This window comes from Jaculus jaculus, chromosome 3 (genome assembly GCF_020740685.1).
Source record: "Jaculus jaculus isolate mJacJac1 chromosome 3, mJacJac1.mat.Y.cur, whole genome shotgun sequence".
In the NCBI taxonomy this organism is placed as follows: domain Eukaryota; kingdom Metazoa; phylum Chordata; class Mammalia; order Rodentia; family Dipodidae; genus Jaculus; species Jaculus jaculus.
Window position 1 is genome coordinate 87,641,696 of NC_059104.1, and position 23,536 is coordinate 87,665,231.

At 47.2% G+C, this 23,536-nt stretch overlaps 1 protein-coding gene across 3 annotated transcripts in view; it reads right to left on the reverse strand.

The window, feature by feature from the left end:
• The window catches only part of Pknox2 (PBX/knotted 1 homeobox 2), a 315,376-nt gene that overhangs the window by 56,361 nt on the left and 235,479 nt on the right, over positions 1-23,536 (reverse strand). For all 3 annotated transcript variants that reach the window (XM_045145311.1, XM_045145309.1, XM_045145310.1), the window contains one exon: positions 5,526-5,697. In XM_045145311.1, the coding sequence (XP_045001246.1) occupies positions 5,526-5,697 (172 nt within the window). The remainder of the gene's footprint in view (positions 1-5,525; positions 5,698-23,536) is intronic.

Here is a 23,536-nt window from a genome sequence, read left to right on the forward strand (position 1 = left end):
TTTTGAGAAGCGGTTGGGAGGCCAGAGGCTGGGCTTCTCCATTTAGACCCACTTTCTTCCAGCCCAAGCTATGCAACTTCTTGGTTACAGGAACATTGGCCCTTTATTTCTCCCTCTTTTAAATGGGGATACTAAGAACTCCCTGTAGGTCTATTGCAAGAATCAAAGAGCAAAGCAGAAGCCAAAGAACATGGGTTTAGAATTTTCTGTCTTCTCTCTGCTCTGAAATCCTGAAGCATTTTTAATCACTGTGCTTTAGATTCTTCACTTGTAAAACAGGATGTAACAGTGACTCGTGGTCTTGGGGTGTGCTCAGTAGAAGAGTGCCTGCCTAGCATGCAAGGTCTTGGATTGGATCACCAATACCACAAATAAATAAGTGAATAAATCAAAAGTTGTGCCGGGCATGATGGTACATGCCTTTAATCCCAGAGTTTGGGAGGCAGAGGTGGGAAGATCACTGTGAGTTTGAGGTCACCCTGAGACTACATAGTGAATTCTAGGTCAGCCTGGGCTAGAGCAAGACCTTATCTTGAAAAACTAAAAAGTTATTTTAAAAAAGTTGTAATGAGAATTCAATGAGATGTGGCTAGAAAAGAACTACAAGACTTCACTTCTAGAAGGGAGGGCATTAGAAGACATTAGCTATAGGGAGGTATTAACAATTTAGAGTGAGCTGCAGTTCCTAGTTTAATTCCCTTCTCTGCCTTGTCCCTTGCTACATGCTTTTATTTCTCCTAAGTTTTATTTGTTTGTTTATTTTAAATTTTTTGGCATTTTGAGGTAGGGTCTCACTCTAGCTCAGGCTGACCTGGAATTCACTATGTAGTCTCAGGGTAGCCTTGAACTCACAGTGATCCTCCTACCTCTGCTTTCAAAGCTGGGATTAAAGGCACGTGCCACCAAACCTGGCTTATTTATTTTTGTGTGTGTATAGTATGATTGGTATGCACATGTGTGTGCAGATGCATGTGCCCCAGACATCCATGTCCTCCTCTATCACTCTTCATCACATTTCCTCTCACTGATCCTGAACTCACACTGTTTTTTGGTTAGGCTGGATGACCAGTGAAGTCCCAGTGATCCTCCTGCCTCTGCTCCCTCACTCAATGCTGATGTTACAGGTGTGCGTGGCCATACCCAGCTTTGTTGTTGTTGTGGTTGTTTTTTTTTTAATATTTTATTTTTAATGTGGAAGAGGTAGCAGAAAGAATGTAAGAGCCAAAGGAAGGGTAGGACTCCTTACAACGTGCTCCCTCCAGACATAAAATGGCCTGGATATCCATGACCTCATAGTGCCTGACACTACCTACACAAGACCATCATAAGAGGAGGGAAAGATCATGACATCAAAATGAAAGAGAGACTGATTGAGATGGGGAGGGGATATGATAGAGAATGGAATTTCAAAGGGGAAAGTGAGGGGAGGGAGGGTATTACCATGGGATATTTTTTATAATCATGGAATGTTAATAAAAATTGAGAAAAAATATTTTATTTTTATTTATTTATTTGAGAAAGAGAGAGAGAGAAATAGGAGGAGAGAGAAACAGAGAGAGAGAATGGGTGCGCCAGGGCCTCTAGCCACTGCAAATCAAATCCAAATGTGTGCGCCCCCTTGTGCATCTGGCTTACGTGGGTCTTAGGGAATTGAACCTGGGTCTTTTGGTTTTGCAAGTAAGTGCCTTAATTGCTAAGCCATCTTGCCAGCCCTTATTTTTTGTTTTTTTGAGGTAGGGTCTTGCTCTAGCTGAGGCTGACCTGAAATTTACTATGTAGTTTCAGGGTGGCCTTGAACTCATGACAATCCTCCCTCCTCTGTCTCCCCAGTGCTGGGATTAAAGGTGTGCACCACCATGCCCTGCTTACACCCAGCTTTTTATTTTTTTTTAATTAATTAATTTATTTATTTGAGAGTGACAGACACAGAGAGAAAGACAGATAGAGGGAGAGAGAGAGAATGGGCGCGCCAGGGCTTCCAGCCTCTGCAAACGAACTCCAGATGCGTGCGCCCCCTTGTGCATCTGGCTAACGTGGCACCTGGGGAACCGAGCCTCGAACGGGAGTCCTGAGGCTTCACAGGCAAGCACTTAACCACTAAGCCATCTCTCCAGCCCTACACCCAGCTTTTTATGTGGGTGCTGGGGATTGAACACAGGGCCTTGTACTTGTGCACAAAGTGCTCTTACCCACTGAGCCATCTCCCCAGCCTCAGATGCCTTGTCTTATGCATGTGATGTCACCTCTTAAAATGTGATAGAGGGAAGTTCTAGGGATTGAGCTAAGGGCCTTCAGCATGCTAGACAAGCAAAAAGTGGGCATAATATTAATATGTGCCTTGTAGGTTTGGAATGAGGATTAAATAAGATAATAGCTATAAAGTGTTTAGGATGGTACCTGGCACCTGATAAGTGCTCTATAAATGTTAATTATTACCAGCCTTATTATTCTGAGTTTCTTTCCCTTTCCTGGTATCTGCAAGATTTTCCACTTCCTTTTAGGCAGAGAGCCTGGATTGAAGGCTGAGGTGAACAACTCTCAGATTGGAGCTGGCAGAGGTCTCAGTGGGCTCACAGCTCTTGGCTGGCCCCTTCATGTGACTCCTCATTCCCAGCCTCCAGCCTTTGCCCTGCCTTTTCAGAATGGGCCCAGGGGCTTGAGGGGCCCCGTTTTGGAGCTGGCTTTGTGGTCAGGCAGCTGTAATCTGTCCCTCGAGCCACACCGGAGTCTCATTAAAACGTGCCCCATAAATGTTAAAAAATTTACACATAAAAAAATTCCATGCATGAAACTGAAACCGTACGTTTTACAGCCTTAGTTTGAAATCTTGCATAATATATAAAACCTTGGCCCTGCACCGGGGGCCCGTAAATCAGATTTTATAAAACAAAAAGCTTTTACCTTTCAAAGGAGTTTGGGGAACTTGCAAATTTTACAAACTTTACCAAGTGCCAGTCAGAGGCTGCTGGGCCCAACCAGGGGATCTGATCTGGGGCCTAGGTAAGAAACAGACCTGATGAGCATGAGGCCGTGAGAACTGGAGCTAACTCCGGGGCTTAGCCAGGGTAGTCGAGCTCGGCCACCTCAGAGTGGAGAGCCTCACAGCATGGGAATGGAGGGAGGCAGTGGGAGTACCAGGGAGAAGCACTATTGGGGGCACTATCTTATTTAGAAGTACGGACTTTACTGCCATCAGGGAGGGGAAGGCAGAGTGACCACAGAAGGAGCACAGAAACAAGCGTTCTGCTCCTGACAAATCCCATGTCTTGTGTGGATGTTAGCGTCCCTAGCTATACGGCTGGCTTCTCCCTAAGGTTGTATTTCTCTTTGGAATTGACTGTGGCTCTGTCTCCCCTCCCCCGGCAGTAGAGGTGCTGTAGAGAAGTAGGTTCACTCTTTGAGAAAGGATCCCTTCTCAGAATCTGCATCTGGGACTCTCAGATCTTTGGCACAGCTCTCAGAAGCTGACTCAGCTGTTTCCATGGAGATTTGTCTGGACTGGCAGCTCTAGGAGACTGGGGGCATGGGAGAGTGCCACAGGCAAAGAGCTTGGAAGAGAGGAGGGAAACCAGGTGGGATGTCCCAAAAGTGGGAGAAAGCAGAGCTGGACCAGGGGGGGCTGGAGGGCCCCTGATAGGGGTGTAAGGAGGGGACTTTGGAAGGGGCAAATATCTGGCAGACCCAAGTGCCCTGCTGACAATCTCATCTATGAAAGTCAATATTCAAGGGCAAAGGAAAGCTGCCCTGACACACATATATATAAAAAATAAATCTCTCAATTATCTCAGCTCATTTGCTTGGGGTCCCTCATTTTATGTCCTTGCTCGGCTGCGCAGTATATCTGTCCGGAGAAAGAGTTACAGTCCGTTGGGCTACGTGTGCGGGGTTGTAAAAAATACAGATGCCAAATTAACTGGCTGTGGCACTCGGCAGCTGATTGAGCTGGTAATAACGCGATCTGACCTTTTTCTAATTTCTAATTATGTGCATCTCTGCTGTGCTGGAGACATGATTCTTGTTCTAATGATGACTCCTGTGCTTGGCCTCACCATCTTTTCCTCCTGACACGGAACCAGGAACTGGTGGCGAAGGGCACTGTTTGACTCTCCACAAAAGCTTCAGGGTCCTGACCATACAGTCTTTGGTGGCAAGGAGGTGAGGTTGGGGAGCTGAAACGCCTTATCATAGTGACATTGCATTTGAGATTAATCATCAGATGCAAAGTGTTTGTAAAGGTCAAGCCCATGAGCCATTTCATTGACTCATTGCAATCACATGAGATGGATGCAGTTGCTCAACAGATAAGGAAACTGAGCTATACAGGAGTTTGACCATCAAGGTCATACAAAGAGTAAATTATAATGTTAGACTCTGTGTGTGTGTGTGTGTGTGTGTGTGTGTGTGTATGCATGCATATATGTGTGTGAGAGACAGATCTTTAAAATCTCTCTATTTGCATAATCAACCAACTACCCCATGACTATCACTAACTAATCTAGCTAAACGAGGTCCACATGATTAGATAGACTGGCATGGATTTCTCTACCAGTTGGATCACTTCCAGTCCTATCACCTGAGACAGAAGACCAGGGGATGCCAGAGGCCCGAGGTCACAAGAGAGTTTCTACAACACTCTTGTCCCCATGTAAGGGCTGGCACATAGCAGAGACTCAATCCAACTCCATTGAACAAAGTTGAGAAATCTGACGGAGTGACCAGAACCCTCAGAGATTTCAGCAGCATTGGCAAGGACAGAACATGGAGCTTGATACTTTTGGAGTCTTTCAGGCTGTGCTAAAATGGGAGGCTGTCTCTTTTGGGTCTTGCATGATCTACCTGGCAGGTGGGGTTGGACAAGGCACATGAACTTTGTTTCCCCAGGACTCCTTCCTCATGAGGTTTCAATTACTTCATATTACTTAGTGTGGTTTGTGGTCTTTCCATAACAATTTAAGCCTCAGTTTCTTTTTGTGTCAAAATGAGGACAGTGGACCCTGGCTCAGGTCTGTCATCCTAGTTTGTAGAAAGTACACTTCATCTCTTGGCTCCGTGACTGTCTGGGTCTGGATCTGCGCATCTGCTTTCCAAATGCAGAATCCTGGGACTCTGATCAGCCAAAGAGGAAGACAGGGCCAAACTGGCCTGCCCCTAACAGCCACCAGCTAGAGAACATGCCTCCCACCCTCATGCTCTGCACAGTACCACACCAGCCACCAGCTTCTTTCTGTACAGCTCCCTCCTACAAGTTGGCTGTTACTCCCTCCTTTCCACTTGTCTAAATTGCAAGGTGGCATGATGAGATGGTCAGATGCTGGTGCTGTCATGGACAGAGAAGGCAGCAAACCCTGCAGCTAGAACTCTTGACTTAAGAACCTAGAAATGCTATGTTTAATATCTGCTCCATGGTGAGCATGCAAAATATTTTGTTGAATGAATTAATGAAGGAACATTTCTAGGGTGTTCTGGGGGATGGAGAACAGCTGATAGGAAGACTGTAGCCAGGGTGTAGGATAGAAGGTCGTTACCAGATTGTCCAGTTCTGGGTCATCGCTGAAGAAGGGTTTGTGCTCCTGCTCCTGCTGGTGGACAAAGTTCTCGATGTCTACATCAAAGCTGGCTGAGGTGATGCACTCAGAGCCCTGGGTAGCCTGTTCACATTTCTCAAACAGCAGCGTCAGCAGCGGGAAAAGAGGGTGCCTGTGGGGACATCAAGAGCTCACACATGTGCTCACACAGAGAGAGACCCTGCTGCTGGCTAGGCTGAGAAGCTACCACCCCTTCCCCACATTTCCACCACTTCTGTTCCCAAGGCCCATTCCTTGAGCATGTCCCCAGTTCCCCGGGTCTGCCTAGATGGCAGCATTTTGTTTGTTGGCATGGAGTGTGCAGTCCTGGGGCTTCAGAGGGATCCTACCTTTTCTCAAATAAACTTCATGGAGAGGTTATAACCTTTCACAGAAAAATTCAGCCATTTCTGGCTTATTGCAAGTGTACACAGGGCAATGTGCATGAGCTTAAATCCTCATCCACACAGAGTGGGTAGATGTCTCTACCTGCCCCATGTCTGTTGACAGATTTAGTTTAGGCCAAACACACCAAATATGTAACATCTCCCTGCACTTTTCTCTCACCACATCCTTAACACCACTGTAATTAAAAGGTAATTTGCATCATTATCTGTTTTTCTCCAGGAAGTCTTTGTGTTAATGATTGCTAGGTCCTAAGAATCTTGCCATGTATACTCATAGGAGGCACTTAGTAAGTATTTGGTGAATGATTGAATGAAGCAGTGAATGAAGTGTATGTGTTTTTATGATGTGTATATGTGAGCCAAAGTGTTACTGAATAGTTCTATGGGTCTTAGCCTGGAGAACACCATCTCTTGGAACCTGACTACTCCCTCCATCTACAGGTTTTTCCCATCCCCGATTTCTTTAAAACACTGGCTTCTGTTTCCTATTCCCTTCCTTCATCCCTCCTTCCCTCCATCTCTTCCTTCCTTCTTTCTTTGAAAACAGAGAGGGGAAAGGGGAAGAGGGAAAGAGAGAGAGAATGAGAATGGGCACACCAGAGTCTCTTGTCACTGCAAATGAACTCCAGACAAATATGCCACTTTGTGCATCTGGTTTTACATGGTACTGGGGAGTTGAACTCAGGCCATCAGGCTTTGTAAGCAAGCACCTTTAACTGATGAGCCATCTCTCTAGCCCCCTGAGTTGCTTGTTTTATCATCTGCCTACTTAGCTAAGTTGTGAGCAGAAATCAGAGCCATCCTATTCACCCCTGAATATCCAGAGTCTGGCAAAGGTATGTGGCTCTCCGCAAACATTTACTGAACACATATATTACATTTATGCAAACTTATTTACATGCATAAGCACACATCACATTTATTTCTACAACATGTACTGCCATGTGTTCTTGGGTTGTTGACCCTGGACTCTGGAGAGTCCCATTTCCTTCCCCTCTGCTCCAAGAAAGCTTGTACACACCCTCTGTCTGCTCAGACTTCAGGGCTACAGCAGCTCTTTTCTTTTTTTCTAGGAAGCATTGCTTCCTGGGAGAGGAGGAGGAAGAGGAGGAGGAATGTGTGCTTTGCCTGACCCCCGGGCTCTGGCTGGGGGTGAGCTAGCTGCCAAACTTCCTGCCATGGCAAAGACACTCTGCGGCGTGCACTGTCCAATGTGAGAGCCATGAGCCACATGAGGCCACCACAACTAAGTGTTGGATTTTCAATTTTATTAAATTTTAATTAATTTACAGAGCTACGTGTGGCCAGTGGCTACCGTAGTGGAGACCACAGGCAGCCCTAGAAAGGAAAACAGACCTTGCTCCGCCCCAGCCCTCAGCATGCCGACTGGACACACTGAGAGCAGACTGAGAATCCGGCCAGCACAGTATTTTCACCATCGGTCCAGTGGGTGGGGGCACTCTTGATGTTTGTCTCATCCTGGAATTCTAACAATTCTGGGAAGAAACACACACAGGGCTTCCTCTCATGGACACTTATGCTCACCCCATCCGGATCTTTCTGCTCAGGATCAGGGCGATGGGGGATGAAGGGAGATAAATTCCCACTTGAGGTGAACTACAATGCTTGGCAGAGGGTGCATTCCCCTCACCCTTGTTTTGGAAGCTGATGGATAAATTCCCGAGCCCCAAATCTGTGGGCTGGGTGTATAATCTGCAGAGTAGAAACTGCCAGAAGCTGTCTTGTACTCAGTAGAAACCTGGTCGAGGAAAACAATGCGTGCGTTTACCCATCCAGCTGAAGACAAAGAGAACACCAGGTGAAGGGTTAAACTCCAGTATAAGTCTTCATTTGCAGCCACTAATACTGCAGCATATTATAGTCTAATCTAACCTGATCCCAGTTTAATGCAAGATTCTCCTGGCCCTGAGTGGAATACCAAAGAAAGCCTCAGTGGCTGTAATTTAAGCAGAGCCCTGCAGTGGTTTAGCTGAGGGCCATGAAAGGCAAATTCCAGACGGTGTTATGAATTATTGCGTCTTATGAACCTTCCTACTCTCAACAGATGCCTGCTGCCATTTAAACAGCCACTAGATCAATTAGGAATGAAAGGCACAAATCGACTCTGTACAAGGGCACTAAATTACCAGGAACTAATAATCCGCAGCATCGTGCCAGGTGGTGGGGGTGCAGCCCGTGTCCCAACCCATGGCAGCCACGCGGTCACTGCACATTCCTTCCTCACTGCCTGGAGGGAGGGTGGGCAGCTGCCAAATGGAGAGGTGATGTGATGTGGTGTGTGTGTGTGTGTGTGTGCACATGCACGTGTGTATGTGTTTGCATGCACACACGCACATGTGTGTCCTAGGGTCAAATGCAGGCTGCCGACAGGTCTGTCACCCTGTGTGTTTCACTGTGTGTGTACGTGATGCTGTGTCCATGCAGTACACAGGAACGTACAACCGTGGCCATAAAAGTGGAGGCCAGGCTTTTGGGTGTCATGAATCCAACATTGGTCTTCTCTGGATGGACTACGTATGCAGGGTTGTGTGTTCTGTGTACACAGCATGAGTGGCATGTGGGTGGGCAGGTGGAGTCTCTTGGGACTGAAGCTCCCAGCTATAAGCACCTTTGCTCTTGTCTTTGCCCCTTCAGGGAGGCATGTCTTTTCTTAGAGTGGTCAGGGAGGGCCTCTCTGAGAAAGTGACATTTATGTTAATCCTGGAAATGATGCAAAGAGCTGAGGGAGAATGTTCCCTGCTGTAAGAAAGCAAAGCACATGAGAGAGGGGTGAATTTGGTTGAGTATGATGGAGCTAGGGAAGAGGAGAGGAATGGAAAAGATGAAGATGAGGCTAAAAAAGGCAGGAATTGGGTTATGAGGTGACTTGTAAGCCTCAGACAGATCCAGGCTTGCAGGTGGGCCAGTGCAACAGGCACTGTCACATACATAGGGAAATAACATTTTATAAAACCTTTCACTCCCAGGTATTAGACCTCCCTAGAATGGGTGTGTGTGTATGTGTTGGGGTGTCTTTTGCTTTTTTAAGTACTAGGGTAGAATTTGGGGCCTCATGCATGCTAGGCAAGGGTTGTCTCACTGAGATGATTTCCCAGCCCGTCTTGGGATATTTTCTGTTGACTTCTGCTTTCTCTTAGAGGAAAGAAATATGCCACCTGTCTTCCTGAGGTGGGTAAGGATCCATGGAGCCTGGGGAAGTAGATGTGGGCCTCCCTGGCATTGGGGCACTTGCAGTGGGAGGGCAGTAAACAGTGCTGTTAGTCCTCCCTTGTCCCAAGGCTCCTGTGTCTACCTGCTCTCACTAATGCCAGGAGTGCCACCTGCCTCACTGAGCTCAGAGGGAATCTGAGTTTATTCATGGCTCTTCACGTGAACCACATCAGGCCAGGGAAGTGTTTGTGGTTCCCCTGTTCTTCTGAGCCCAGACTGCCACCTGCTCTCTTGCTACTTGAAGCCCTGGGGTTGCTAAGGCACTATGCTCTCCCCAAGACAGGCTCCATTTCCCAAGGATCCTGGTGGATTCTAGTGCTGCAGCTGTCCCCAGGTGACCAACCTATGTTTGTCTAAGTGTTGAGCTACATATTTTTTTTTCTTCTTCTTCCTCTTTTTTTTTTTTTTGTCTTTTTGAGGTAGAGTCTTGCTCTAGCTGAGGCTGACCTGGAATTCATTATGTAGTGTTAGGGTGGCCTCAAACTCATGGAGATCCCCCTACCTCCTACCTCTGCCTCCTGAGTGCTGGGAGTAAAAGCGTGCACCACCACGCCTGATGAGCTGTTTTCTAAGCTTCATTTTCAGTTCCCTCTGTTGGGTGGAGAAGAGACCATAGGCGCCTTGATGTGTACTTTCCTTCAGTCTTGCTTTGAATAGGGTGTGATCCCTAGGAGATGGCATCTCAGCCACCAAAAGTGGCCCGGTGGTGGGCAGTGGGGTGGGGGAAAGGATTTTCTATTATACATGGGACCTTGGCCTTTTCTAGCCTCAGTTCCAGCTAGAACTTTATTTAATAACTTTTTACAGTGTTGATCAAACACAAGGTCTCGTGCATGCAGGTGAGCACTCTGCCAAAGAGCTCCACCCCCAACTCCGGAGCACAGGTTTTAAGGAGCCGTCTTCCTGCTTTTCAGGTATGTTCCTTGTGGATCAACATTTTTCAGGGGTTTGAAATGTTGAAATGTCGAAACTCAGTCTCTACTGTCCAGAAGATGGTGAACGAGATAAGAGAGATGGTCATTAGACTTTATGTCCACAGAGTGGAGGACATTTGACCTCCACAGGAGCTCACCCTCTTCCTCCCTACCCCTCCCCTGCTTTGTTCCCCACAGGCCACCTCCCTCCTGACTGCCCCTTCCACCCCAATCTCTCTTAAGCCGTTCAAAATTTGGAGGAAATAAATCTCACTGCACTAATTCAGTGAGTTTGAGCCTCGTCAGTGCAGAACAAATAAAAGGAGTGAACTGGCATGACATTTTACTGCAGAAGAGAGGTCGTTTCCAGCCACTAATAAAAAGGATTTGACACAGACTAATAAAGAGAAATGAATTTCTCTAATGGCCTAATTTAGCACATTCAGCACTGTGCCTCCGCCTGGGTGCCAGGAGCCTGGTAGAGGCAGGAGGGAGGGACAGATGAGGCTAGTCTCAGGGAAAGGGGAAGAAGAGATGATCTCAAATAACATTTTATTATTTCTTTTTTCTTTTCTGAGCCCCTTGCCCCACCCCCTCCCTCATCACCTCTCCCCAGGAGCATCCGAACTAAAATCAAGCTCAAGATATGCAGTTCCTGCTAACGATCCAAAGAAATAAAGAAGCCCTCTCCATAGAATTGCAGCCTTGTGCTAGCTTAAGAAGGTGATTAAACCGGATGTGTTGATTTCTACAGGGGTTTAAGTCATCGTTTGGTGTGATTACTTCTGACATTTCTGACTTCATGTTTTCTATATCACCCAAATTTGCTAGCCTGGAGTGCCCAGTTTGGGACTGGGATGGGGATGGCGGATAGGGCTGAGCATGGGGAAAGTAGATACATCAGAGATGGTCAGAATGGTGACTGAAACTTTTGGCAAAAGTTCCAGTCATCCCTACTCTTACCAGCTGAAAGGCTTCTACCCCAGAGGTTAAGAACAGGGGAAGGTGCTGGCCCCACCTTGCTAAGACTTCTGCGAGCAGGTAAGAGTTGGTAAAATCCTTTCTGTCCCTCCCCGCTTCAAGACAGAGGTTCTTAGCACAAGCTGAGCTGATGAGTTTCTCTAACATTTCCAAAGACCTGGGATTGAGAACTCAGCTTCAAACGCTTACACTTCTGTCTGATTTGAAGTCTGCTTTGTGGCTGAAGTGAATGAAAAGGACTCCAGAAAAGACAGCTGGGTCCATTCCCATTTTCCTTCCTTAGACAGTTTGATATGGGTTTCTTTTGTTTTTAACTTAAAACTTTTTTTTTTTTTTTTTTTTTTGCTTTGGGGAAATATAGAAACAGAAAAAAGTGGGGAAAGGATGCCAAAATATAGAGCTTCAGAAATGCTATGGTACAAGAAATAAAAATAGAGACAGAATAGACATGTAGTCAGAAACAGCCACTGCAGAGTGGTGTGTGTGTGGGGGGGAGGGGGCAGGCTCCAAAATGGTCCCAGGCAGGGGAGACATTAGTGTCGGGTGCTCTTTCTGGGTGATAAACCTTGTGATTCACAGTCATGCTGCAATGTCCCTTCTGAGTCTGTCAGCCATCCTTTCCCTTGTGACCTTGGCCAGGCTACAGACCTCAATTATGGGTCCAGCCAAGTGTGTGGCTGCCTGCCTGAGCCATCCACCTCCTTTCCCTATAGCTGCCCTTGGAGCCCTCCCACACTAGTCTCGTTCTGCTGAGGAGTGGACAGAAGGAGCCTGGCTTAGCATCCACTCCTTTAGAACCCCTAGGTTCTTTCCAGAGGAAACAGGGGAGGCAGAGCCCTTCCCAGCTGGGTCATGATGATGACCCACATGACTCAGGTATGATAAGTGATAGAGATTTCAGGGTGCAGATTTTTAGGAACAACCCAGCAGGACTGGAGGCCCAGATGGGGTCTGCCTGCTCCAGAGGACACTAATCTGTTGGTGGGGCAGGTGGCTGAGACAGGACAGCAAGGGAGGGGCTGGCATTCCAGCTCTCTTTACGCCCTTGTATATATACATAGTGGCCATTAGGCTGCAAGGGCGTGCCTTCCCAGAAACCTTGCCCAGGGGCTGCCAATTTGATGCTTTATTTCCAGTGCCTCAAACTCAAGACCACTGAGGTCACAGAGACAATATGCCCGAAGCCGCTCTTCTGTGCTCTCCTCTCCCGCATGAGGCTCCAAGTGGCCCCTTCTGCCTGAACTACCTTCTGCACCCCGCATGTCCCCCTTCTAATGATCGGTGGAACCTAGCTCCACAGGCCAGCTCTTCTGAAAAGGTGCCAGACGGGTCTCTGCAGCAAGAGAAACCACAGTCTGTCTACTCCTAGCCTTCCCACGAAATGCTTGCGTTTCTCTCTTGATTTTGCTCATTATTCAAGGTGGGAAGCAGGAATCGGAAACAAGCTTAGGCTTTAGAGACAGACATCTCTGTGTGACTTGGGGCAAATTACAGAATGTCTCTGAACCTCGGTTTCCTCTTTCATGCAACAGGGATCAACCTCCCATACACAATTAAATGAAGAAACATGGACGGTGCCTGACACTCAGTAAACTATCAATTAATGCTTATTCCATTCTTCTGGAATTCATCCTTTCGTCACATGAACAATGACAACATCTACTCCAAGAAATTAGCTTCCTATGTCCACTGACTCATTCGGCTGGAAAATAAATCCATATGCCAATTTAAGTAGAGGCCCAAGGAGAGAAAGGGTAGACAGCTTGCCATTTTTTTTTAGAATAAAAACTCCCTTTTCTTTTTTTGGGTGTGTGTATGTGTGTGCATGTGTATGTATAGATGTACACAGTCCATGTGCACACATGTAGAGACCAGAGGAAGTTGTTGGGTGTGTCCTCCTCTATTGTGCTCTTCTGCCTTACTTCCTGAGACAGTGAATATCTCACTGAACCTTGATGCGAGGTCTCATTCTAACCCAAGTTGATCTGGAATTTATTCTGTAGCCCAGGCTGGCCTCAAGTTAACAGCATTCCTCTTACTTAACTTAGCTTCCACAAATGCTGGGGTTAAAGCATGGGCTATCATGCCTGGCTCTAAGCCCCTGGCCTCATCCCTTGTTTGTTGTTAGACTGGCTGATCAGGGAGCATCAGCAATCCTCCATGTCTGTCCCCCTCAGCATTGGAATTATAGGCATGAATAACCATGCCAGACTTTGAAGTGGAGCTGGGGATTGAACTTACTCATACTTGTACAGCAAGCGCTTTTACCTGCTGAGCCATCTCCCCAGCTCTCCTCCTCCTTTTTTTTTTTTTTAAGACATGGTCTCTCTGTAGTTCATTCTGGCCTTGAACTCTCAGCAATATTCCTGCTTTTTTCTTTTAAGTACTATCATACTTTTAATGTCTAATATCTCCATGTAAGTAGGTAATGTGTCAAGGACACAATACTTTCTGTTACCCCTCCAAGGGCAGGCATGATGCCTTCTTTAAAAAATATCTTCGCCGGGCGTGGTGGCGCTCGCCTTTAATCCCAGCACTTGGGAGGCAGAGGTAGGAGGATCGCCGTGAGTTCAAGGCCACCCTGAGACTACAGAGTTAATTCCAGGTCAGTCTGGACCAGAGTGAGACCCTACCTAAAAAAACCAATATATATATATATATATATTTTTTCATTTTTTTGAGTGTGAGTGAGTGTGCATGTGCCTGTGTGTGTGAATGCACATGTGCGTGTGTGTTTGCACACACACTCCAGGATCTCTTGCTGCTACAAAAGAATGCCTGTCTGGCTTTATATAGGTGGCTGTGGAGTTAAATGCATGCCAGCAGGCTTTGTAAGCAAGTACTTTTAACCACGGAGCAATCTCACCAACCCCATGATATCTTCTTGCCAGAGATTTTCTTTGCTATCTATGTTGCTTTTGTTTTCTTTGAGACAGGATCTTGCTATGTAGCCAAGGATGGTCTCAAACTCACCACAATCTTCCTGCCTCAGTTTCCCAGGTGCTGAGATGCCAGTCCTGAGCCACCATTCCTAGCTAAAACTTCATTTCCTTTTAATCACCAGTGAATATTTTTATTTCCTTATGACACTTATTACTTCCTAGTAACCATAGCTATTTGCAAATATAGCCATCTTCCTCACTCTGTGATGAACAGCTGCAGTTGTGACTTGAGAACCTTTTGATTGCCCAAGGAATGCAGACACAGAGAGTGTGGGATCCATAAAGGTCTGACCATTGATGAATGAGAACAAGCAAATGGAGTAAGCAGTCACTATGGGGATGAAACTGCTGAGACTTGAGTCTAAAGTTCTTTCATGTTCAGAATCTGTCCTTGCTGGGGAACCCACATCAGAGTTTTGCCATCTGGCAGCTTCTAGCTATGGCTTCTACAAAAGGACAGGCCTCTGCTAGAGTAGGTGGGAGTGGAGGGGTGATAAGGTCTGGGTGGGGGAAGAGTGTGTGAAGGAGCCCAGCCTCCCTTCAAAGGCAGCAGATGGAGAGAAAGAGCCTGGTGGGGAGAACAAGCCAGCAGCTCCTGGTTGAAAGTATTTTTACTTCAGGTGTGACGTTGCAAGCATGCGGGTGTATTTTTAGTCCTGCCCAGTGGGCAGTATGTTCGCCTGGGTTGCCTTGGAGAGGACTTCTTCTTGATACTAAATTGGAGCTGCATCTGTTAGGGTTTTTGGGCTGCGACCCAGCTCTCCTCCCCCAGGTGGGTGGACAGTGAATGTGGGGCCCAGGCAGGTCACAGTCTACTCTGTACCCTTCCCTTCCTATACATGCACACCAGCACAAACACACATTGCCTAATGCATTAAAAATAAAATCCATGTGAAATCTCAACAAAGTGAATGTTACAGTTGGTCTACAAGAACAAGAATCCAAAGTACTGCAAGGAGAGTCGTTGTGTCCCTTCATAATAGGGAGCAATAACAGGCATGGAAGAGCTGGCTTTTCCTGAAATTAGGCAGCTGGTAAGAGGTGGTCAGTGCTCTACCTAGGCCATCAGAAATCCAGCTGCTCCACTCAGTACATCCTGCAGGGAAGGCGTGGGTTAGGGCTGGTGAAGGAGGCAGGGCTTAAACACACAGCCATACACATTTGTGGTAGTTGTGTGATGCAATGTGCTCTTGTATACACTTGCTGCATGGACACACTCCCATTCTACTGGTTAGCAAACTGGGAATGCCATGGGCTTGATTGATTTCATCAACCTAATCAATGAGTTGAGACTTAAATCTAGTTATCTAACCCCAAATACTGTTCTCTTCCTGTCTCCCATGTACTAATTTTGAGCCATTGTTGAAATCCCTTCATTTTTCTCTCTCTCCTTCAACTGTCCTTCAGTCTTGTACACCCTGAAGTCAAAGAATTGATCTGCTGTGGTGACCCTTAAGTCACCAAGGCAAGACCATCTGATTTATCATACATCTTTCCACAAGAGCACAACAGCACTTCTGTGTTTGGGCAGAGTCTGTGTTTTTACAGAGCTCTCATTTTCTTTCTGGATGCTTACTATTGTAGGGTAGGAAAGCCATCTGAACGTGGTTCTGTGATGTGTCCAATGCTAGAGTCAGAGCCTTAGTCTATGTACTTTCCACTTGATCATGAAATGAAACAGTACTTGGCAAGTGCAGTGTCTGGCACGATGGTTAAAGGAGGGGCAGGTTGGCTTAACCGTGCCTGGTGAGAAGCCATTGTTGATTGATAGGAGCCCCAAGGCCCAGGTTACTCTTCTACTCCATGCACTCCATCTGGACTAATGGGGACACCCAGTGCTAGCTACCTTCCCTTTTGTGAGGTGGGCCAGACAGATATAGGGGAGCGCTTCTCACTGATGTAGCTCCTGGCCACTGTGATCCTTCTGTGCGTGAAGCACTGTCAGATGTTAGGACTGATTCTCTCAACCAAGCCTCACATGACCTTGTGAGGTTGTCTTTGGGCTTCTGGGCTGCTGGATCTCTTGTCAACAATCTCTGTCTTGGCAGGATCCCTGAACAACTTGGCTTTCTCTAGGCAGGACTGTGAGCTGCACAGGCTCAGGACCCACCTTCCTCTGAGCTCCCGAATAAGGCAGTGGCAGCCTGCCGGCCTGTCAGCAAGCTGCACAGAGGCTGGGCTTGGGTCTAGAGCCTTCAGATGCTGGTGGGAAATGCAGAGAAGGAGCTTCTTTTGGAACTGGAGGAACCTAAGCTTGGTGTCACTTTGCAGATTATGACTCCAGCAGGCTTGCCCCTTGACTACAGCCACCAACTGAGACTTAGGTCCTATGCCTGTAAACCAAGCTACTTCAAAGATCAGGGAGTGATTGCTCGAGCTCTCCACCCATACAGCCTTGTCAAGGAAATGGCCTAGAACATCTGTCCCTGGCTCCTAGGACTTCAGAGGCCCAGGTCTGGAACTCTGGGCTCAACTCCTTTGGAATGATTCCATTTCTCTCACTCTATTCTTAGACCAGCTCACCCAAAATTCCAGGAATGACCAAACACAGTGTTGGAGAAGGCAGAGGGTTAATCCTTAGGGTGGATTCACTGGAGCCAGAACACTCTGGTCACGGGGAGGATGGATCCCTCAGAGACACTTCATTATGAAGTGCCAGTTCCCAGGGTCCCCACCAAGCAGCTGCTGAAGAAGAAAGTCACAAAGGGCACAGATTCCCTCACTCTTGTCCATCCTAGCCATCCAGCCCCTGGAAGGGCAGCTTGGATGCCATTCTCTTTGAGTTCACCTCCCTTGAGAAAAGCAGTGCAACACTCCCACACTGGTCAGATACCTTAGTCAGCCACACAGATTTGAGCCCTCCACTATTTATCAAGCTTATATTTCAGTTACTTTCTATATCTATCTCCCTTCACCCCACTGCACGTTTCTTCTTGGTTTGTAATACCTTTACAACTTCACACTTAACACACACATGATAGACCCAATAAAGGCTTAAATGAACTGCAGTGTGAAGATCACTTGTCTGGGATGTCCTCATCTAACCTCTGTCACTTACCTCCCAGCCCTGCCCACCTTGCTTGCTTCAACTTTTCCAATTGCAGCCACATCTACAGGGCACTTACCATTCTTTATGAAGCACCCCAGCCTGCATCCTTCCCCCCAGCCCTTATGGCAATTCTGAGAGAGTATTAGTGTCACTCTCATTTTACAGATGAGGACATTAGGCCATAGAAACTTTTAGCGCTCAGTGGTACAGCCAGAGTGTGAACCAGGCAACTGAAGTCCCAACACTTCACTCCTAACCCTGAGGCCCACCTTGCTGAATGTGCCAGATTGAGCAGGCTTCAGTGACACAAGCCAGGCACTCTGCTTAAGACACCCCTGTCTACCTAACAGGCACTAGTCTGTGTGCTAGGCATTACCCCATATTATGTCATTTGATTCTGGCTATTAGTGTATTCTTTTTGACAGTTGGGAAAACAGACACTAATGAGAGATTAACTCACTCAAGGTGATGAAGCTAGTTATCACCACATCTATTTCTAGAACACTGTTCTATTTCCCCCTGCCTGGTATGGTCACTTGGCTGCATTTGCACTTCCAGTTAAGAGGACTGTCAGCATCAAGTCCCGGGTTTCAGTGACCTTTAGCATGGCCTTGTGGGAACAATCTGAATACTGTCCATTGTCCTATTTTCTCCTTCCCCCAACAGGTGTGGATTTGAGAGGAGCCTAGTCTGGATGTGACAGGGCTTTGCTGTATTGAGCTACAGCTGGACATGGCATGGGCTCTCAGTGGTGAGGCACACTTGAGTAGATGCTCAGAGCATGTGGTTTATGGGGTGATGGGACTCCACATGCAGGGTGGAAAGTTCAAGATTCTGAGAGGAAAAGGAAAAGGAAACAGAAGAAGGGTCTGAAGGGTTTGCCAAACCTGTCAGGACTCACTGATATACCAGGAAAGGCTTGGGAGCAAGTTGGATAAGGTGGGGATGCCTGGAGTGAAGGTGGGGCTTTGCTCAAGTGGACAGAAAGAAACACTGGGGGTAGGAAATTCTCTGCCTTGGCATTAAACATGAGTGCTGTTCTCACTGTGACAACCTGCTCATGGAGATGATGATAGACACTGAGGACATTCAAAACATATCAAAACAGAAATCCAGAAGTTACTGAGAGCTTAACACTAAGGAAGACATATGTCAAGGCTTAGGGAACATTGCAAATGTGGAGGTGGAAAGATGGTAAGAGCCACTGGGTGGGCAGGTGGCACACGCCTTTAATCCCAGCACTCAGGAACTCAGAAGGCAGAGGTAGGAGATCACTGTGAGTTGGAGGCCACCCTGAGACTACATAATGAACTCCAGGTCAGCCTGGGCTAGAGATAGACCGACCTCAAAAAACAAAAACAAACAAATGAAAGATTGTAAGATCCACAGGGTTTGAAGGAGTATCCAGAAGCATTGTCCTTCCCACACAGTGACTGACTTCTGCTCTTATAACTCATAACCCACAACACCACAGGGCCCTCAGTGGAATGGGAGTGGGGAGAAACAGAATGGGACCAGCATATGATTTGTCTGATTAATAAAAAAGAAAAATCTCTACCTTGGTGTTCAAGGAAGACATTGAAAGTGCAAATGCTTACCCTCTTTACTCTATCCCCAGCACTGTTACATCAGTAAAGAGAACACTTCAGGCTGGAGGGATGGCTTAGAAGTCAAGGTGCTTGCCTACAAAGCCAAGGGACCAAGGTTCAATACTCCAGGATCCATGTAAGCCAGATGTACAAGGGGCCGCATGCATCTGGAGTTCTTTTGCAGTGGCTGGAGGCCCTGGTGCACCCGTTCTCTCTCTCTCCTTCCTCTCTCTGTCTCTATATCTGCTTCTCACTCTCTCAAATAAAATATTTTAAAAGAGAGAACATTTCTAATTAAGAATTCAGGGGTAGACCAGAGAACAGAACCAGTTCTGTAGGATCAAGACCATTCATGACTCCATAGAATCTGCATATAGAAGAGCTCCGCCCCCAGCAATTTAAAAATAAAGACCACATGCAGCTGTGACCTTGCTTTGTGAGGGATTTGTGCTTCACAGAGGGCAAAAGCAGGCTGGGTGCTTCTCTTTCCAGCTCTGTGCAGGAGCAGTTTGGAGTGGGCTATGGAAGGAGCATTTACACTAAGGAAATTGGCAAACACTACAAATCACAGCTCCTTCGCCTTTCCTCTTTCAATCCAATTGCCAGCACATCAACCAGTGCTGCCTAACCTACTTAATGAACCCATCCAAACAGCCATTCAGCACCTCTTCACCTAACCTGTGGGGACTAAGATTGTACCAGATGCTGGGACAAAGCAATGAGCAAGACAACTATGGACTCTGACTTCATGGAGTTAACAGTCTAGTTAGTGTTCGTGGGCAGGGACAGGGGTATGACAGAAATAATGCTAAACTAAATGTTGTCAATTAATTCAAGTGTGAGTAATGCCCCAAAGGAGGAATGAAGAGAAGACACACAACCTCCCCACCTGCAGCCAGTGCTCTAGATTTATTTTTTTAATTTTTAAAAATTTTAAACTTTTTTAAATTTGAGAGTGACAAACAGAGAGAGGCAGAGAATGAGAGAGAGAGAATGGGCACACCAGGGCCTCCAGCCACTGCAAACAAACTCCAGACACGTGCACCCCCTTGTGCGTCTGGCTAATGTGGGTCCTGGGGAATTGAGCCTCAAACTGGGGTCCTTAGGCTTCACAGGCAAGCACCTAACCGCTAAGCCATCTCTCCAGCCCTAGATTTATTTTTTTTAATGAGAAAGAGAGATAGACAGAGAGAAAGGCAGAAAGAATTGGCATGCCAGGGCCTCCAGCCACTGCAAATGAACTCCAGATGCATGCGCCACGTGTGCATGTACGACCTTATGCACATGTGTCACCTTGTGCATCTGGTTTATGTGGGTTCTGGGGAGCCGAATCTGGGTCCTTAGGCTTTGCAGGCAAGTGTCTTAACTGCGAAGCCATCTCTCCAGCCCCTTCTCTCCTATTTTTAATGGAGAAACAAAGTGTAACTGTCCTGCTATTTCTCCTCGTGCAGGCCGCCCAGCATTTCCTTATCAATAATAAGTAACTTCAGTGTGGCCAGTAGGCCACTTCCCAGCAATACCTTAGCAGATCAGTCTCTGAAAAGCTGCCCTCCTTCCCCCACTCGCACCTGGCCAGCCTAGCTCCCTGCCACTCTTCTGCTCCCCAGGACATCATGGTTTCCATGGGAACGCACACACTTCAAAGGGGAAGGAAGGAGCCTGGAGGGGAGGAGGGAGAGTGAAAGCTGGATTAACCTCACCCTCTTGGCCTGTCTCTGCTCTGCATCCTAATCCCCAGCACCTGACACCTGGCCACCATCCAGCAGTATGGGCAGGCAGGGTGTTGTGTTTCTAAGTTAAATGTAAACTTCTTTGAGGAAAAACATCAGGGCTGAAATGCGGACTAAGAAAACTGAGCACTATCCAGACCTAAACCCCCAATCCACAGACCTCCCCTCCTTCAATCCCCTCTCCCTTCTCTTCCTTGCTCTTGGGCCACAAACACAATTACCCGGGATGTGCATCCAATCATGGGATCTGCTTGGATTAGACTGCAATCATTAATCTGAGCGGGAGCTCCTGGTTGCCTTGCTGATTAGCCCAGATGATGCTCCGGTATGATCCAATTAAAAACAGGCTCTGCTTCCCCTCACCCTCAGCTTCCCCTTCAGAAGGGAACCAATACATTTCATTAACACGTCCTCATACACAAATAATACCTCAGGGGCACTGGCAGTCTCCCTTCCCTTTTTCACACTGTCCCTATGCCTTCCAGCAGGTGCGAGGAAGGGCTTCCTGAACCTTCCTTCATCTGTAGTCCTAGAAGGGTCCACAGTGGGGGGCTTCCAAAAACTCAGTGCTTAGCACTGATCTGAATGAAAGGGCCTTGTTACATTTATTGACATGAAATGTGGATTCCCTGATGTGCTTCAGAGCAACCAGGCTGCCCCAGGCAGGCAAATCTAATTAAAATTAACCGACCCTATAGGAGGTCTGGCCTCCAGGCAATGGCTACAGAGAGGGCTGCTGGTACTAATGGGAGAGGTGTGGAGGTAGGAGACAACCCTGGCACTTGGGATAGGAGGCAACAGGCCTGGGACAGCTTAGGAGTTGGGCAATAGCATGGGTGTCAGTGTTAGCTGGGCAGCTACGTTTACCTGGGTGTTCTTCTGCATGGACTACTGGGCAAACACTAAGGGATACTGAGTAGTCAGCACCACAGAAGGCAAAGCTCCTGAAAGGAGTGAGCAGGAAGAAATGTTGGTTGAAGCAAGTCTGGGCAACATTTCAAGTGGCGTCATAGAGAGCCACCCACTTCTCCCATAGTTTGGCCGTGCTGGAGTATGAACCTGGGATCTTGGGAAGGCCCTTCAAGCCATGGATCTCACCATGATCTTTTTGGGAAGTGCCATTCTACTTTGTGCCAGATGTGGTGTCAAATGCTCACATTGTCTGTCTTACCAACTCATTAGAACTGGGGCTTTGGTCCTGTCATGAAACCAAAGCTCAAAGGAACTAGTTCTCACAGACTACTAGGCTTGTGGACGCTTTATTACATCCTCGTCAGAGGTCCGCACTCCTGACAGCCCCATCTCCACGAGTCTGAAAAGAGGCTCAGGATCGGTCCCGGATGTTCATGTGAATCACCTGGGACCTTGTGAAGTGCAAGTTCTGAATCCTGAGGTCTGGGTGTTTATAATCAGCTGCTGCATGATGTATGCTGCTGGTCCATGGGCCACACAGTCTCAACAGAGCATTATGAGCATATATGCCCAAGTCATCTGGTCACTGAGCAGTTTTCAGGGGCCACCTTACTCCCACTCCCTTCTCAGGTTCCTTTTCAAAGCACATGTCCACAAGGCTTGCTTGGGCTAGTTTCAGTTTACAAGTGGCTGTGCAGATTCTTCTTTGGACCCCAGCTGCTCTGGTCAAGCACAGCTGGTTCTGCTTTGCCTGGAAGGTCTATCCCACCCATTTCTCTGCCTGGCTGGGTCTCTTAAGCAGCTTGCAGGACCAGCCACAAACACTACCTCCTCACTGAGGTCTGCCCATTTCCTCTGATCACACAGTAGTGCCTTATTTGTCCCTCTGTTCCTGGTGTGATGAAGGGAAGGGTCCCTACATTTACCCTCATACCTCATCCTGTTTCTCTGGAGTCTTACACAACGTCTGCAATATTAGTAGTAGGATTCAATGCAAGATTCAATGAAAGAGTGTGAAGGAGGGAAGGAAGAGTGGACCAGGGTGGGGGCTGCCTTGTCCATCTCTGACAGTAACTGTGACCAGATCCTGGAATTCTTTGGGTAGAGATCTGCACCCGCAGACAGCTGGGCCTGGCAAGGCTCAGGAAAGTCCCTGAGCTCCCAACTGGTGGCATTAGAGGCAATCAGCTCATCTGACTAACTAAAAATAATGCCAGTGATAATGATAATAACATCACTAATTACCACCATTACCATAAAGGCATTGTCTTTGAGTGGCGGGGGAGGGGCCAAGAAGGAATCAATCTTTCTGCTCACTTGTCTCAGGTGCATCATACCTCTGTTACTGGCATTAGCTCAGCTGCGTTAGTTGCATTTGCTAGTGGTTGGAACATATGAGCTCACACAGGTGAATGTGAACATGGTTCCAGCCTCAATAGTGAGTACAGATTTGGCCATCTTATCACTGTGGGCTCCCCATATATAAACGATGATGAGCATCCCAACTGGAGCCTTGTTCAGACATGTTCTCAGATGGCTACATCCTTTTTCTCAACCATGCACATAAGAACTACAGTCCACTGGGCTGGAGAGATGGTTCAGTGGTTTAGGCACTTGCCTGCAAAGCCAAAGAACCCAGGTTTGACTCCCCAGGACCCACGTAAGCCAGACACACAAGGTGACGCATACATAAGATCATGCATGCGCACAAGATGGTACATGTGTCTGGAGTTCAATTTCAGTGGCTGGAGGTCCTAATGTGCCAATTCTCTCTCTTGCTCTCTCTCTCTCATTAGAAATAAAACAAGAACTAGAGTCCATCAATGCAGAGGGGAATTTCCCTGTGCTTCCCCCACCTTCTGTATCATTCAGGACCCTGTCCTCAGTGTCTAAAGCAGACAGCATGAACAAGCTATCTGCTCTCAGCAACCCTCCCCAAACCCCGCCTTGGGTGAAAGTGCCAGGACCTACAGTCACAAACAATATCCATTGCTAAAACTCAAAAAAATACTATGGATCAATATAGGGTTTAAGGACTAGTTGTATCAGATTCATATGGAATGCCTTTTAAAAAAAGTCACATCTTTCTTCCCATAGATTGACCAATTGAGTCAGTATGTTTGAGGCTGGAGCCTGTGAGATTTGCAGGCACACAAAGTTTATGTACTACCAAGTTGTGGACGGTACAATCAGACGTCTGGTGAGCTTGTTGGAGTG